Source organism: Botryllus schlosseri, chromosome 3, assembly GCF_051294905.1.
Source record: "Botryllus schlosseri isolate E-star chromosome 3, Bs_hap1, whole genome shotgun sequence".
NCBI lineage: Eukaryota > Metazoa > Chordata > Ascidiacea > Stolidobranchia > Styelidae > Botryllus > Botryllus schlosseri.
The window spans coordinates 2,159,750-2,177,699 of record NC_137238.1 but is presented as its reverse complement, the minus strand read 5'-3'; the positions used below and the strand labels follow the sequence as shown (position 1 = coordinate 2,177,699).

At 38.4% G+C, this 17,950-nt stretch overlaps 1 protein-coding gene across 1 annotated transcript; it reads right to left on the bottom strand.

The window, feature by feature from the left end:
- Positions 1-5,529: 5,529 nt before the first annotated feature.
- On the bottom strand, positions 5,530-14,829 carry LOC145435573 (uncharacterized). The gene is made up of 3 exons (XM_080312858.1): positions 14,663-14,829; positions 11,020-11,190; positions 5,530-8,795 (listed from the first exon to the last, which is right to left on the bottom strand). Exons 1-3 carry the CDS (start codon positions 14,798-14,800, stop codon positions 8,685-8,687), a joined length of 420 nt encoding a protein of 139 aa, XP_080168984.1. The 5' UTR covers positions 14,801-14,829; the 3' UTR covers positions 5,530-8,684.
- Positions 14,830-17,950: the final 3,121 nt, after the last annotated feature.

The window sequence follows — 17,950 nt, the reverse complement described above, 5'->3', positions numbered from 1 at the left end:
TAGCACAGCACACAGTACTCCCCTTCCCCTAAAACAAGCCAAATACCAATCGCCGAACCCCCTAGGCCTGCGTGCTTGATCCAAGGCATTACAGGAAAACTCACTCTTGGCGAATTTAACAAAATGAATAGCCTGTAAAATGTGACCAAGTGGAAATGTAATTTGCGGTGGTCTTGCCTGGTCGTTCGTGAAATGGGAAACGGTCTGTAATTTAACAGACAGAATTAACAAAGAGCTCTAATTCCATATTTTTCGGGCACAGTCCTGCTTGGCAGGGTCAGGTAAACTTCGAGCTTACAAGCCATTGTGTCACAGATAACAGTGAGATGCAGCAAACCCACAGTCAAAACCAATGTGATTTTTACAACAATACAACTGCTCCCTTCAACACGCAAAGACTTTCTACCTGCACTTCAACAAAGTAATGTAGTGTACGAATATAAGTGTCACTGTGATTGTGGCTACGTAGGAAGAACGTCAAAACGTCTGCAAGAACGCATAAACCAACATGTCCTCAGATTCATCAGAACACGTGCATCACGCTCAGTGAAAGGCTCACCCTTAACTCATCCGCTTAAGATTGATGCTGATCGATCAAAGGCCATTAATTCTGCCATCGGCAAACATCTGTTCGATAATCCGATGTGCGCGAATAATTATCGAGACGACCGACTTCGAATCGCTGGGCGAGGCCGTTCACAATTCCATTTGTGTGCCTTGGAGTCGACTTTTATCAAAATACACCAACCAAAACTCTGTCAACAAAAGGAGTTCGTGTACCACCTAAAAATAGTACATTGAACGCTCCCTCATTCACGAAATTTCATGCTGATGACGTCATATTTTGTGCTACGATTGTTGATATACAATTCTATTTCTAATTCTCTACTAGTTTCTGACGATTACCCCTGACGAGTGTCAGCCGAAAATATTCGGGTTCATTTCAGTATGAATATACTGTTCAATTGTAAATCAAAGAGAATATTAAATCATTTGAGTTTATAGCACGTTTTTTAAATAACTCCTTTGATCAGAGTTGCAGTAATAATTGGCATGAAAACCAGCCATCTGTAGTAAAGTGCGTAGCTTTTCGCGATTTCGTATGGAGCGATCAGATTTTGACAACTAGAATTAACTGATATTGCTAGACTCAGGTAATCTAATTCTAATATTATTTTTGAAATAATATTATACTCTAATTTTAGTTCAAATCAAATTTATGATTGACCTGGAAATGCTATAGGAGAACTGTGTCATGCGAAACGAGCCAAGCCTGCTCTGCCGACATTTCCTCTTGGCGCTGTGTCAATAATATCGTGTCAGGTGTGGGCCATTAAAAGTAAAAAAGGGAGGCCATTTTCGTGACATCAAAGAATGGTAGTAGGAAATCAGTTCATTCTAATCTGCTAGACTGGTAACATTGATCTATTTCTCGTGACTTACATGTGTTCAGATGTGCATTTCTAGTTCATTTGATATCTAATCATAGCGCTGGCTGCAAAGCTGTTTCAGATAAGCTCTCAAGTTTTTGAAATTTGTATTTCTCAATATATCGCGGTTTTCGCTGACGGTGCTAGTTGTCGGTTTTATCGGTATCGGCTCAAATATCCAATTGCGATTGGTATCTAGTCTATACCCAAACCTAGTCGTTGTGTCCACGTCTGTTATTTTCTTATAATTTATTTTTAAATAATTAGCGGTTGATATATTATTTTTTAGTTGCTCAGACGAAGCAATTTGTCGCGGCATAATTTGACAAAGATAACTTGATCGAAAAGAGGTTTCTGAATTAGGCTCGTCGAGCGAATCAAATGCATTTACTACGTTTTCTTATCATCGCTATATTGCCATCGTATTATTGGCACATCTTGTTGGTACGCGATGTATATCTTTGTAGAAAAACGAAACTATATTGCTCGTAACAAAAACATGATTGAGTGAAGGTCTTTTCAGGATACGGACTATTTTTTCGAGTTTATCTTTGCATTCCAGGATGTCTGTCTTTCTGAGCTTCGTGATCGCCGTAAACAAAGTTGTAATCAAGTCACACGTCACTCTCACTTTTGTAGTTTTGACTCTCGAGTAAAGTCGAGTCATCTTCAATTCAACACCGAGTCAAGTCCGAGTCATGATATTATGACTCGAGTCCAAGTCACTGTGTTAACTGTCCAGTTTCCGGTTGAATTCATGTTTGACCCACATCTATAACCTCATTGGTCATATCGAATGGTTCGCATTTATTATATACTAATTTCCCCTGCTTTTAGCAATTTCTAGTCGCATTTGCAAGTACCGGCACCAATAGATGAAGTCCCAATGGTCACTATACTATTCTTCAAAATTACAATGAAATATCATTCGAGTCAGGCGCAATGAGTCGAGGTATTATACAAATTGACTCGAGTCGAGTCTTTTCTGTATTTTGAGAAATGACTCGAGTCATCCGAAAATCGTGACTCGCGTCGAGACATTACAACTGTGGCCGTAAATAGACAGCCTGGTCCCTGTCCGGGCTACTAAATTGCACCCGATTGTTCCCGATATATTATGTCGGCCTTTAATTTCTTGGTAATATAGGATGTTTCGATTAATCCCGCGTCAGCCACTAAAAACCACTTCACTCACATGTCACAGGTTTAGTGCCTCTGTAGTAAAACTATAGAGGATACTTGCAATCGTTTGGTATGGATCGTGATAGCAGTCTTCTGATGTGTGATGGTCCTGTAGCCATTGCTAGCTCAGAGTCATCATCTATAACAATGGCGTAGCTAGGCATGGATCTTGGTTGTGGAAGACCATCACATTTCAAGTTTGTGGTGATATTGATGTAGAGAACCCGATCAGATTCCGATATAATACAAATTCATAAATTGCTTCGTAATTGAATCTATAGTTCGTTGAGTTTCAGTGCCGGATTATTAAAGGTCGGTACATCTAATTGCAGTAGCGACTTTTCAAATGTAAGTGTTGTTCTAATTATATCTGTTAATTTTGAAAATTCAGTCGTATGTACTACTTTGTCAGTTGAAGCTATCTTTGGACAACAGAGATCAGAAGATTTATTCTTTTTAAATCTACTTCCTGCTTCGGTTTTTAGATTAAATTCCAAATCCCCACTCAATTCCAATCATTCCCTACGTACAAATAAAATGATGGTAGAAATTTATTCTGACGTTCTATGAACATTCAGAAGTATAAGAAACTTCCAGCTATAATATGATCGCAAATCCTATCAAAATCCGACCGAAACGATCAAATCCAATCAATTCATGCTCATATCCGCTGGACTGTGACTTGAATGCGGCTTCTTCGGCATTTTTTTCGAATATGAGACTTTTCGGGTTATTCATTGATCGGACAATCTATATATAGGCCAACGTATGTGACAGGCTTACAATATATCCTCATTATATTTCTCTCCCTGACACAGTGACAGTTTTGATGAAATAGTTTTGAAGCATTTAATATTTTAAACAAAACTGTTCATTAGCAATCAAGTATTGCTGAATTTTAGTCCGTTTTAAGGCACTAAAAGACACAGGCAGTTAGACGTCCGTTGGTTTATTATTAACTTTCCTGGAAATTACTTGTCAAATATTTCCAAGTCTCTTCTCACTAATGTATAGAATTTGCCGTCATGTTTCCGTGGCCATTTTTTTTGTTCATATAATACTTTCGCCACTATCGAATCAAATGCGTCATCCCACGATTCAATAACGAGATGGTATATAAGGTCTGTAGGCGAACGAAATACTTCTGTATATATATTATAATATATTATAAAAATCAGCAAGCATTTCTTTTATAGCTGCTCAAGTCGCGGAATTTTAAATGGAATCGACTGAAATTAGTCACATAAGTTGGTACTTTCAAATGTTGCTAGAAATTTGTTATCCTGAGTCATATGGCGAGAGGAGCTGAGCCACACGGTTGGGATTATTTATTTATGAGGTTCTAACGCGTGGGCTTTTGGAGGGTTCGTGGTTATTAATTACTTTGTTACTATACAAGAAGGTTGTTGTTTCGCGGAAAATATTGTGATCGCTAACACGTACTCGACCGATCTAAAATCCGACACGCCACTCCAAATTTACATTCTTCACTGAGCGCGGTATTTTTCTCTGCAGGTCGAATATATACCGCTGGGCTCAGATGGCGAAGACATGACAGTTCGAATTTGACCATCGCGGCGTCTCTGGACACCGACATCGAAGATTCCGGTCATTTTCGGCCAAGGTTTTCAGAGGTGGTCAGGAACGACGTACTCCCTCAAGTGGTTTTGATTTTAAACTACTTCTATTAGGTGGTTTTAGTTGTGTAGGCAAAACCAGGCCTGGAATACTGTTGTGTTTAGTTATCTGTAACTTGCTTCTAATATACTTCTACTTAATTACCTCGAAAGGTTTTATCGCCGCGACATTATCTTTGGCAGCAAACTTTGCACAATCGCATGTTGGCCTACACATAGTATGTTCGACCGAGCGGAAATGTCGGCACCGAGCGGAAATGTCGGATAGTCTCGTCCCACACCCACCGGTACTAACCCCCGGACCAGTTTTTCGAAAAGCAGCCGATATCTCTCTTCGGGCGACGATTTTAATCAGAAGCAGGTACGAATAAACCAAGGAGGAGCTTGAAAGTGGGCATAACTTCAATTTGTAGTCGATGGAAGTTAATAGAATAGAGGCTCATTGCCCGACAGTGATCAACGGATATTGATTTTAGAGACTCCGAATCCGTCCGACTGCTCGAGTCTCGGACGGACTATCCGTCCAGAATCCGAATAATCCGAATCAAATTACTTTTGCGAAAAATCTCAAATGTAGATCTGAACAGAGTAGTCTTTGCAAAGGCTAAGGTTAGGGTTAGCCGATTTGTATTTGCATAGGCCGTTGGCAGAACAGCTTTAGAGTGCTACATGCCCTATCGTAACGTGTTTAGTGTCGGTTGTCGATCAGACGAGTTATTTTTTTTTTACTTGAAATCAGAAGTCACGTCAGAACTACCCAAAACTATCCGAAGCACAAGTTACAGCTATCCGAAAATATACGAAACAAAATCCCCAATAGAAACTGAATCCGATCCGACTATCTCAAAACTGTGTAAAATCCGGTCCGCACCCTATTAGAGTCCGTCCCATGCTCATCACTCTTGACTGGGGTATCCAAGCCCACGAAAGCACTCAAATCAGATAAAATTGGGAAATTTTATTTTATCACACCAATTCAACTTTCAACTTCAATGTTCTCGACATTCCCACACGTTGTTGAAGTTCATCCCATAACCACTTTTCCTTTGGCAATATTACGAAGACAAAATTAGTAATTTGACATCAAAAGATTGCTGAAGTGTAGAATTAACATTTGGATTTAATCAAAGTAGTCTAAGTTGCTACTCAAGTATGAGGGGGATTTTCGTGAGAATTCTACTAATTTAACCTTCAAGTGAAAGTAGATAATAAAAGGTTTGAAAAGTATTCAAGAAGAGTGACATTTATTTTCGGGTTAATTTGAAGTTTCACAGAGGGCGATGCTATCGAAATTGCAGGATGTGTCTTTTCGATGAATGAAATATGAATAATTAATCGAGATTTGTACTACGATATCCACGAGATGGCGTAATGGTAGACCAACCCTATTGATCGGTCGTGGGTTTAATTCCCGGCCTGGCCAGAGTCGCCACACCAAATAATAGAAAGTGGCGTGGATTATTGATAAACTATTCACCATGGATATTTTTTGCAACCAAATTTCTAATCATCTCTAGGTATTCTAGTCTTCTCAAACACGCAAGACAAAATGTGAAAGTCGCAAGGTAATTAGTATCACTTTATTTTCCAATACACACAAATTAGTAAAGCTGCAGAGCTGGGTATCGCTATAAAACAAATTTGGGAAATTCAATGTCGTAAAGGACTAATACAATAACCAATCTATTAATTGCGGTCAAGTCATAAAAGTTGGTGCGAACGCACTTTCGTGGACATATAGTAATAGTGTTAGTGGCGTCTTTCGGAACAATAGGGTCGTGACGCATGTTGAAGGACTTGACAACAGAACGAGAATAAGTGATTTTTGTCGCTTCTCTGGTTCAAACTAAGCAAAGGTCTTGATTTATGCTCTTACTTAACTTCGAGCGTATTATCCATTCTACGATTGAAACTCGATCCCAGATTAGTTCATGAAACTACCTTTAGTAATGGCATGGGGCTAGAGTTGTCACTTGTACATTTATATAACCAATTATCCATCAATGGTGACAACAAAAGATTCCACCCAGCTCTACATGAAACAAAATAAAGTCCAACTACTACGGGGTTAAGGGTATCTACAATCAATATACGCATACAACTAAACAATAAAATAGACATTTTTCATTCAGCCGGGGTTGACATCACCTTTAGTTTGACGCAGGGGTGGGCAACACGTCATTCGAGGTATCATTCCCAGTTGATCAAACTGGTTTCCGTGGCAAAATTATTTCTTAGGCATAAAATAATTTGATCGAAATGAATTATTTTACATGTCCCTGGAAATAATGACATTGGCGATATTCAGACGCCTTCATGCTACTGTCCTAAACTAAAGCAATGTAAATGCCTACTTGGTGTACCGTTTCGCTCACTATTGTCACACAGCTACGAATGGTGCGAAATAAACTGTTACCGCGGTTATTAAAGTGCACGACTAAAATATAAGTTGACATGGGAAAAGATCTCCTTTGAAAATACTACAATACTGTACTTCGCATGGCATAAGAAGATGAGCAATGTACAGGATTTATTCGTAACTTTTGGCGAGAGCGTATTAGATTACGTTCTGATTTGAATTCATTAACTACTTTTGAACAAATGGGTGAAGTTTTTAGAGTTAGAATTTGTTTTCCGAAAATGGACATTTCTCCTCATGAAGTCGGACAAGGTTCAAAAAGCCCGGGCATTATTGAGTGACTTCCGGAAATATTCGTGCAGCGAAAAATTTTGTAATTGATTCCGAATGCTCAGATCTTCTGCTGTGCATTGGGTCAAGAAGCTCGTGTCGATAATTACCATTGCTAAAACATTTATGGTATGCATGTATCGATACTGCAGGATCGTTGGTAGGTTGGGAGTTGTCACTGGTTTCAGTTTATTAACCTGTCATCAAATCGCTACCAGAATGAGCTCCGAACGAATGTACAACAAAGAGATTTACTATATTAAAGTAGGATGCAAAACTTGATGATTGTCAATTGTGAGCTGATTTTCAACCAATTTTTTCACAACTGACCTATTGTATTTTCCAATGTGTTGCAACATGTAATAGGGAGTAACACCGTGTCAGAGACCACGATACGGGCTAAAAAGCATGCGATGCACCAATGATTGCGCCGCGTTTTTAGAAGTCGATGAAGGCGAGATTTGGGCTGCCCACCCCTGGTATATCGATGGCTTGATTTGGTAAAAATGATGATACGTTGTCAAAAATACTTCTTGGGTACATGGGTGAAATTATAAGTGTCTATAAAATCCACAAACTTAACACTATAACCACAAACTGTACATGTATCAGCACTGAGAATAGACATACCACTCGTAATGCAAACAGAAACTCAAACATTCCTAAAATAACTACCATTCGTATGCCAACACGCTCTTCTTGTATACAATAATAAATGAACTTAGCATATTGAGGACTAGCCTACACGGGTCTTACAGAGAAACGCAATAGCTTCAGTAGTACCTAGTACTAGAGTTGGGCACAATTGTTGGAGTTTACCCAAATCCGAATCAAGTATCACTAGTCATGATTCGAGTCAGGCAGTAAAAACCGATATTTCCGTGTATTGAAATTATAGTTTCGAAGCGCCATTAAATCGATCTGGTCGAATGCGAAATTATCTTCAATGTAATGTATACCTTGCATTATTTTTGTAGTCGCATAAAAAGTACATATTCAAACTTCCCAGGTCATCGACACTGTTTCGATGTCCCAATCAGAGATGACCGACACTCGACTCGATGTCTAACACTTGATTCGGATTACTCATGCACTACGAAGCACCCAATGAGAGAAAAGTACACGGGCAACGTTGCTGGTGGCTCGGTCATTGTTTGCTTCTGGTCCGTTGTCACGTGAAACCGTCGCTAACTTATTACTATCAGACATTTGCCATGTAGAGCACGCTGCTGTTACCGACATGTTAATATTGGGAAGACTGCTTATGGAGATGAGCGTATGAGATGATAATATTGTGATTTTTATCACGGTTACAAAAATGCAATGATTCTCAGCATTTAAATATGCTTTGTTCTCGTGTTTTTAACGGCTAAAACAAACGCGGCCGCAGAATATAACATGACTATGGTCACATGCGGCGAATTGATGACTCCTGCTCTGCCGCAAGAATGCCGCCGACTATTCAATTTAAAAATTATGAATAAATGATTCATTTTTCACAGTCATGACTCTACTCTTATGATACGGTTATAACCACATGCGAATAATTGGTTGTGAGAAACGATCGCTCCATACAAGAAAATCAATACACATGTAATGAGTAAGTTGGTGCAGTTTGAGATGTAGTGAAATGTTGGTACAGCAATATTATTTACTGTAGCGCATTGATTTTTACTGCAACAGGCAACGTTCTTTATGATTACGTTGGCGTTCGCCACGCTGCTGATTTTGTTGCATTGCATCGTTTTATGGATTTTCTTGATTTGGTGTTATTGTAATAGACGCTTGTCCCCTTGGTTCCATTACCGGTCGGTTTTTGGTGTAGGCGTCTCCACTCGGAAGCTGGAGACGAATAACCTATGAAGAAAAAATGACTGCTCGCGCGAAAGAAATTCCCAGTATGTATAATGAAGAATAAATCAGTAATCAAGACAATGCGAAAAATAAGCATCAATCAAATAATAAAAAGGCAATATAAACCTAAAACATTTATATTCCTACACCGCATATCACATAGGCATCAACTGTATAGGATCAGGATTAACTCCGTGGTTTTCCCTTACGATGTAAAACTAGTGAGTTGCCGTTTGAAGTACGGCCGAGGTCAACATCATAATGCCCATACTTGGTATTGTCGGATTATTTTAGCACTTCGCCGACGCCCGATCCTCGAGCAATGTCCCTATCAGACGGCAGGGATGTGCACTTGGTATAAAATCATACCATCATAGATTGAATTCCATGATTTTGGATATAACAATGTTGACTGCTAAACGTCCAGCATGTAGGGGCGATGTGGTACCGATGGATCAAAAATTTAAAATTATCTCTGGTCCTCAAATCTTCAGCCGAAAATAGCAGGTCTTCTGCTTGATCAACACTTTGATCCAAAGCTCTAGCTATCGTGGGCATTTACATGAATATCCGCCTTTTCAAAAACTATTTATTAACGTTCAAAATTTGTTGCTCGAACGTATCATCGGTCCCCACCCGGTGGGTCCGAAGTCACATGACCAAGCCACCTATGAGACATACGCTCAAAAACTCGAATTTGTCATTTTGTTTTGTTTTGCACTATAATCTAAGCTAGAGCAAGCCAATGAAGAATGTTTCTTCGTCACCTTCAAGAATAAGATATCAACTCAAATGTTACCGTAAATCGCATTTCGATCCACGCCTTAACTTACAAAATTAATGACACATACATATTACAGATTCGCTAGATCTCGACCTCTGGCAGAATATTAGAGGTTATAGCAAACAGCAGAGACGCGTTTCTATCATAAATCCTAAACAGCCACAATCGTGAGTTTCGTCTTGCAGAAAGTCCAATAGAACCACCTATAAATATCCCATACTACATTTTGGTTGCATACATATGTTGTAATTATAGATTAACGATTAATCCAGATTTTTGAGGGTTCACCGGCCCGCGAAGTTAAAATGTTCAGAATCAAAAACAATTATTTTGAAAGTTTTTTTTTTTTTAAACCATATTTTCAATGCCATCATGTATGTATATGGTGTTTGTGGATGACATCATTTCCTTTTAGTTATTCACATTTTTATAAAAATCATCATGACGACGCCAAGTGACATCTTTCGTGATCGTACGTGTACCGGTTAGAATTCGGGATCATCCCTGGCAGTTACAATACAAGGCGAGTAAGCGTATACGCAAAAGTCATTTGCATGGTGTATGAACAATAAGCGGAATCGCCGACCTTCTGATCATCGTGTCAGTCCCAGTACTGTATATCGATATGGAAATTAAAGAGATTCTTTGAGGTACAGAACTTTAATAAATATTTTATTAATATATTCACTCACACGCTCTCATTTCCATCTGTCTGCACTGGAATCGATTTATATTAAAATCCACCGACCGCGCTTGTGTCAGTAGAAGGAATTTCTAGTCAATCTGAAAATTTGCCACTAGTTGCGCTCGCGGTTTGCCTGTATTTCATGTTATTTGTTTCTACCACGTCATAATTGGTTGCATGTAGCTAGATGCATGATTTTGAAATTCTCCATTTGCTGACGATTGCCCTTGAAGAGTGTCAGCTCGAAAAGCTTTGGGTTTCATTTTATATCTGCAATGGATGTGGGAATTCTACTACGGCGATAAATATGTCAAAACCCAGACCATCTCAAATACACTTTCATAAGTAAAGCCGTGATTACAATTGGAGAGTGAGAACGTTTTCCGCTAAAAGTTCATACCTCCCAGATCCAGTGTGATGTGAGGAATACACAGGGCCACGAATTTCACAAGTCGACAAATAAGAAAGATACAGTTACCTTGTGTGACATATTTATTGTTCCTATAGTACGTTAGGAATGCAGCGTTGCACAGTGCACATGTGCTTTCAAAAACGATATTTTAATGATGCGTGCGCGTCAATCCCAAGGATATAAGTAACAGATTAGCGCCTCAGAACCAAGCGAGATACATGTCAATCCAGATGTGACCCGTGGGCCAGCAGCTGTGGATTGGAGATAAATGGAAACTAAACTGTAGCAATAAATAAGTAGTAGCAGTAAGAAACTATTATATCGAGTTTCGAATGTCAAATCCGACCTTTGAATTTTCGAGCTGAAGTGTATCCTGTAGTCTCTGCTTGCCTTTAGCATCAATATTCCAATCCCATAGAGTCATTTCTTGTACAGCAAACATCATCAAGTCACACAGAGCTGATATATCATCTTCAGTTGCAATCGAATGGGACCAATCTATCGTAAGTTTCGGAATCTGAAACCAACATGCACAAATCTTGCATTGTACTTCGCAAATCATATTACATAATAGGTTATGCATACGTGGTTAGGAACCTGAATATGTTCGCGGCAAAACAAATGTACGATATTCAACATGTGGCATACCGAAACGTTAGAGGGAAAAGCTTAAAGGAACGCTTATCAAACACAATTAGTTGATATCAATTGCCGCAAGGAAACTCTTTGGCAATTTGAACTGATGCCTAAAAGAAGACTTATCGTATAATGTATTGTGGGACCCAAAGTATTAGTATATATTAATGGTGAAATTGACATAAAACCATAAACATTTATTTGTCAATAATATTTAATTCTCAATTGGTCCAAATTGTACTACACTAACTCTTTTGAAACTAGGTATTTTTATAAATAAGTCAGAAAAAACAAGTACGGTGTTAAGTATAGGAAAGTATCGATTATACGAAAAAATACTTGAATTTTCGAACTTAGCACTATCATAAAACATATATATCTAGTGGCATCAAAAAGGTGGCCAAACAGAAATTTTGTTACGTAGGGTGATATACAATTCATGTGTCTTATGCGTGTCGTAAATAACTTGATGCTTGTTTCATTTGTTGCATATCATATTGCTTTACCTATCTAAAATCTCCATTTATCCGACCACTTGAATGAAGCGAAAACTATTTATGACTGTGGATTTTACGCATTTATTTATCATCCTAATTACACTGTAGTGATCCGTCATGAGATTTAGAAACTGAATCGATCCTGCGAACGGCGAAACCTGCCTACTCTCTGCCCAGAGTATCCTGATTTCTGTCCTCTGAAATCTAATACGACACAATTTATTAGCTAAATTGCTGTCATGTGCTGGGTGACGCTAACAGAAGCGCAATATTTCCAGTAATTTCGCTCCATTTGTGATATCAATGCCGTTCTGTGACATACTATTCCGTAAATTACTATACTTTTATCGATAAAAACTAAATGCATTCCTAATATTATATCGATGAGAATATCACCCCGGGTCACGCTTCTGGATCTCACTTTGCCTGTACAATTCTTAACTTGGTTAAGTTACAAGACCAATTGATATTATATAACATCTAATCTGATAACACCTCTTATCTGTATCTCTTTTCTTACCCCTTTTATCTATATATCTTTGTAAATGTGGTATACTTCCTTTATTTTCCTTGTGCATATTCCTAACAAACATCTAACGGCACCTCAATATATCATGCTCGATCCGGATCACGATGTCCTATCGTAACTCTGTAAATATAGTTTATGGATTGGGTTATCAGATTGGATCCTGTTACTATTCTACATTTAATTTAATTCCACAAATCTCGCCGTTCACCTTGATATGTAGATAATATGTTATTATTAGGGCAAGTTTTTGCAACTTTTGCAACTGTTTTTACAGCTTCCAATGGCTTCCTAGATGCTCAGAATCAATGTACTATGATGTTTTAAGGTGCTTGGAGGGATTTTATAGTGCAACTTTTTGCAACTTTTCTCAATTTCTCATGTCAATTTTACTGCAACGTTTATCAGATGTGGCGTCAAAATGTGAAGGAGTGAATATAAAACATGATATAAACTATTTCTAGTATCGTTCTATTCTCTTTACTTTGCTTAACAAAGAGCTATATGATGGGTTAGCTGCATCTCAGCTGTTATCTATGACTCAATGGCTTGCAAGCAAAAAGTTCAACTACCCTTGCCAAACACGACCGTGCCCGAACAATATGTAATTAGATCGCTTTATTAATTCCGTCGTTTGAATTTGAAATCGTTTCCCATTTCACGAACCCCCAGGCGAGACCGCCGAAAATTACATTTTCACTGGGTCACCTTTTCCAGGCTATTGATTTTGTTAAAGTCGTAAAGCGTGAGTTTTACTATAATGCCTTGGGTCAAGTTTCCAGACCTTAGGGGGTTTCGGGTGTGTTATTCGACTTGTTTTAGGGGGAGTGGGTTATCGCTATGCTGTTTGACTTTTTCGGGGAAATTATTCCCGCATTGCGTGATTATCTTGCTGTGTGCCGTGAAAAATGTAATTTGTGGCGTTTTCGTCACATCGTTGAATTGAAATTGACAGCTCTGAAGGAACGGAACCTTTCGAGTATCTCATACCATAACAATTCAACAAAAATCATGGATGCAACTTTTCACTGCAACTTTTGTTGAAATTAAATACAACTTTCTCGCGATTTTACTGCAACAAAAACTTGCCCTAGTTATTATTTATTCGACTATATACTACACCCTAATCCCAACCCTAACCCATACATATATATTAATAATTTTGTTTAACTATATACTATAACCCACCCACCCCGAATCCTAGCAAATATGTATATGATAGGGTTACCATACGTTCTCTTTTAAGAGGATTTGTCCTATTTTTCGACTTTTTTGAAAGTGTCCTCAGATGACGTCCAAATGTCCTCTTTTTTAGGAATTTCGGTTAAATACAGGGTGTAATTCGTCTGAGATACAGTAAATAAGCCCTGAAGTAACGCGTCGGTGATCCTTTCGGTAGTTGAGGAAAGAAATGACCATTTTGAAATTTTGAAAAAGTGTCCCCTTTTCAGATTTCCAAAATATGGTAACCCTAGTATATGACAATTTTGTATTTTTAATTACATGAGCCATCATCACACAGCATACCAAGCACGCATATATTGCGTCACACTATGAACTTGACTTGTCGTCAGCGACTACTACAAACAAAACACTTCGATATTTCAAACTATTTTTGCTTACACACGAATATATTCTGGCTACGGATTGTCAGGTGCTTCGTGTTTCTTCCGCTGTAAGACCATCGAATGGACAAGGTTTGTGTCTGCTATAGTTCTCAGCGGTTGATATACTTTCATACTTTCGAAATTTCTGTTTAATTACATATACTTTAATTTGCGCTCTCTCCTTTTTATAATATCTTCAGATTTTATTCTCATCTTCGTAATATAGTGGTAAGACATGTCTTCGAAACAAAACATTCCAACTACCCCTTCGGGTTTTAGCTAAATACCTGTATTTGCTACAGGAAAGGCGAGGCTAATACGTCCTACCAGCACATTTACTAACCCTGACGGTGTGAAGTGATACGGTAGAGTTGCTTTGGACTGAGTCATGTTCATGCTACTATATTACTTCCCTATGCTTACAATATAAGTTATTTTGTATTTTATTATTTCCTTATCATTTCTTTACCTTCATTATTACTTTATCTTCCCTTACGGACTCCTAATCCTATATATTCCAAAAATGTCGTAAATCCAACATGAACTTTCGTGGATCCATCCGCGGAAACTCTCTACTACTATATTTGTTTTCTCGTTATGCTGCCCAGGGCAGCGTATCACGGGAAATCATTTAATGATTGATTTTTGAACGACTGCGGTTTTTGGATCGATTTCTTATTATATAATTAGGAAGACATAAAAATTCAAAACTGATGAACTTACCAAAAACTGGCTTTCCTTGCAGCCCATCCCCAAGCATTCCAATTTCTGCTTTGACAAATCGCATTGTCCGAAATGCACCCATGTACATTTGGTGGCTTTGACAACGGCCGTCACGTCATAATAAGCGTCTGGAGGCATTGTACAATCGAAGACGTGCAGTGTCGGAAGCTGGAGTAGACAATTATGACAATGAAATTATGACAATATTATTTACAGTGGTTTAGATTTTCATTATATTAGATATCAGTATCGCTAGACACGGTGTATTATTGTTTCGGCATATTAAATGAATTGCGTAATTGCTACACCAATCTATTTATATACATCTATCTCCAGAGACTACAATAAAGAATACGTTATGATTTGTGATATTTGTTGAAGAATTGCACTCCACATAGTAGACACTGAAGATTCGCGTATGACTATTCCCGACATCAGACTCTGAATTTGAATTTGTCCAGACCGTTTGATGTCAAAGTTGCTACAGTTCATTCGAATATAGCTGCAAATATGATCAATATCGTTCCGCCTTATATATTATTGGTTATACAATTTTCCTAGCTCATAAATTCTGATTTGCATATCTAAACACTTTACTTGATGTTTCGATAAATATCCACTTAAAACATGCTATAGTGGAAACGTCAGGTTACATATAATGCTCGCGGATGGACCTCATATAGTTCGATTATAGCTAGGGAGATTTTCTTTGACATGTCAAAAAAAGTCAACATTTTTTGCAAAATTGTAGCGTTAGATCAAAAAATGTCAAAATTTTATCCAAAGTCAACTAGGGCAATCATATGGTATAATAATCCTATAAAATCAATACCTTCCGTCGCTCTGTCAACAATTTCGACGACGACTAACAAGTAAATATATGCTTACGGCCAGACCGGAAAATGCATTCGGCGTCTGAGTATTAGGGCTCTTCAAAAATGACTTTTATTCTCAAATCGTACTGGCTACTTGACTGGCCTCATCTCGATTAATCATGCGGCCACATTGGATGGCATAGTCGCGATGAACTAGATTAACGCCAAGTACCGATTTTAAGCTGTCCAAGTGTCCATGTCCATTTCCGGTGAACTCCAACCTTATCTATTAACTCATATCCGGTTACTAAACGCACCGAAATCGCGAGTGGTCATGTTATGGGAACGGTTATATGATCGCGCGTAGTGCGAGAAACTTTCAGATTCACTCATGAATTTCGTAATTAAACTTAATAATATCACGTATTCCTATCAAACATTAATCCTTTCTCAGCCCATGTGATCGCATTCGCCGGCAGAGTTGATCAAGGGGTATCTTCGAAAACTGAGGGCAAGTAATACATATTGATACATCATGCTATGGGCCAATTGATATAAGTCACTATGGTGCATGCTGTTATTTCTTGACCTCCCAATTAGACAATCATTGATCGACATAGCTCTCTGCTTATAAGCAACCTAAAAGTATGAAAATGTGCGCAATTTTTTGCCCAAAATCCTAAATTTTACCTTGGCCGTTTTTCTGCCAATTACGTCGCAGTAGATCAGGACGCCATACCAAAGCTGCAAAGTATTTGCACCAGCCCAAATGTTTCTGGAATTCCCACATTCCAAGCCATGACAACAGGTGCATGGAACCGCACCATGAAAAACGATTGTACTCACTCTCACATTCGCGTCGGCTAGATTTCTGTCCTGAATATTCTAATATTGATAATATCTACGTTGTCACGTCGTGAATCATTTCAGAAGTATACAAGGTTGTCTGTGTTGCAAAATACTAAACGTCTGCAATATTCGAATTACCTCCGACGAGTATTGGTTTGTTTTTGGGGTATTCATGGTGTTTGTCGACTACTATGGTTCAAATCTGTCACGAGCCGGACCATCAGTCAACTCGGTTCAAAATTTTTCCACATGTCCTTATTTTTCACGTGAATATTCTAGTATCGATCATATATACTTAATAGTGCATTAAATCATATCACGGATCATGGTGTTTATATTCTAGCAACGACTTTATTCCCGAACAATGGAATTGGCAAAAATGCGATGATTTGTCTGTTGAGTAGAGTTATGGAGCGCTAAATCAGTGGCACTAACGACGATATAAGTTGGCGTACTTCTATGCTCTCTTTTTAGTCGCTTGTTTGTTTGGTTTGAGGTATTCATGGGGTTTGTCGACTACTATGGTCATTTACACCAGGACAATGTGCTTCATCTAAATTTCGTAGCTGCTGACCTGCAGCACGGTCCACTCATAGGCTTTTATAAGACGCCACTTACGCGACAGACTAGGACAACTAGAAAATTTTTAGCTTTTCCGAATTAGATTATAATTATAATTAGAGCTATACGATTTTTCCAAATTAGATTAGAATTAGAATTAGATTAACACAGTTATTTCCAAATTAGATTATAATTACAATTAGACTTTGGCTACTGAATTCGGAAAAACTTGGAAATTGAATGAAATTCTGAATGGGAAATAAATGCAGCAAAATTTAAGTACATATCAAATCACAGTGGAGTCTCATAACAAAGAGACTGGTTAACGTCTGTATATCAAGCTTTGCTCGTTTTGCACTATATCAGAGGTCATCAACACGCGGCCCGCGAATCTGTATTTTGAGGCAGGCAATCTGATCTGTGAATTTGAATAAAGGCGAATAAAGCATTTTGAAATGCGGAAAATGATTTCACTTTCAAATTAATATTGTTGTTATTTTAAATAAACCTATTCGTCTGTGCTCAACAACACTATTCCTCGCGATAGCGGAAATGGCTTCAACGATGGCAACAGCATTGCATCGATGGCGAGTCAGCTAGTATGAATAGGCATATTGCCATGACGTACAATGGACCCGACACCGCCAAGCCCAAGACCGAGACGCTTGGAAAACGGGCCTGAGCTTCCCCACAATCAATCTTTAGGATGAGATAGTCTTTCACCTAGCTACATGTCTATCCAGCCCCAATATCGATTCATTTGTATTTTACCTCACTGCGTATGCAGTACCGTAAGAAAACCCCAAATTGATCTATTGAAGTCGAGCTTCTAAAATCGTCAGCAAAAGACACTGAAGAGGACGCATGCAAACGAGATAGATATCGATGATGAATGGACGCGTGATAGGAAGTAGTCCGAAAAGAGTTCCAAAGGCAAAGATCGATGAACATTGCAACATTCATTATCATGGCGCAAATAACATGATTGGACGATAAGCGTCACAATTGTTCCAGAATACAAACGAACAATCTACCATGCCGGTAGGCTATTATTCGTCGCACA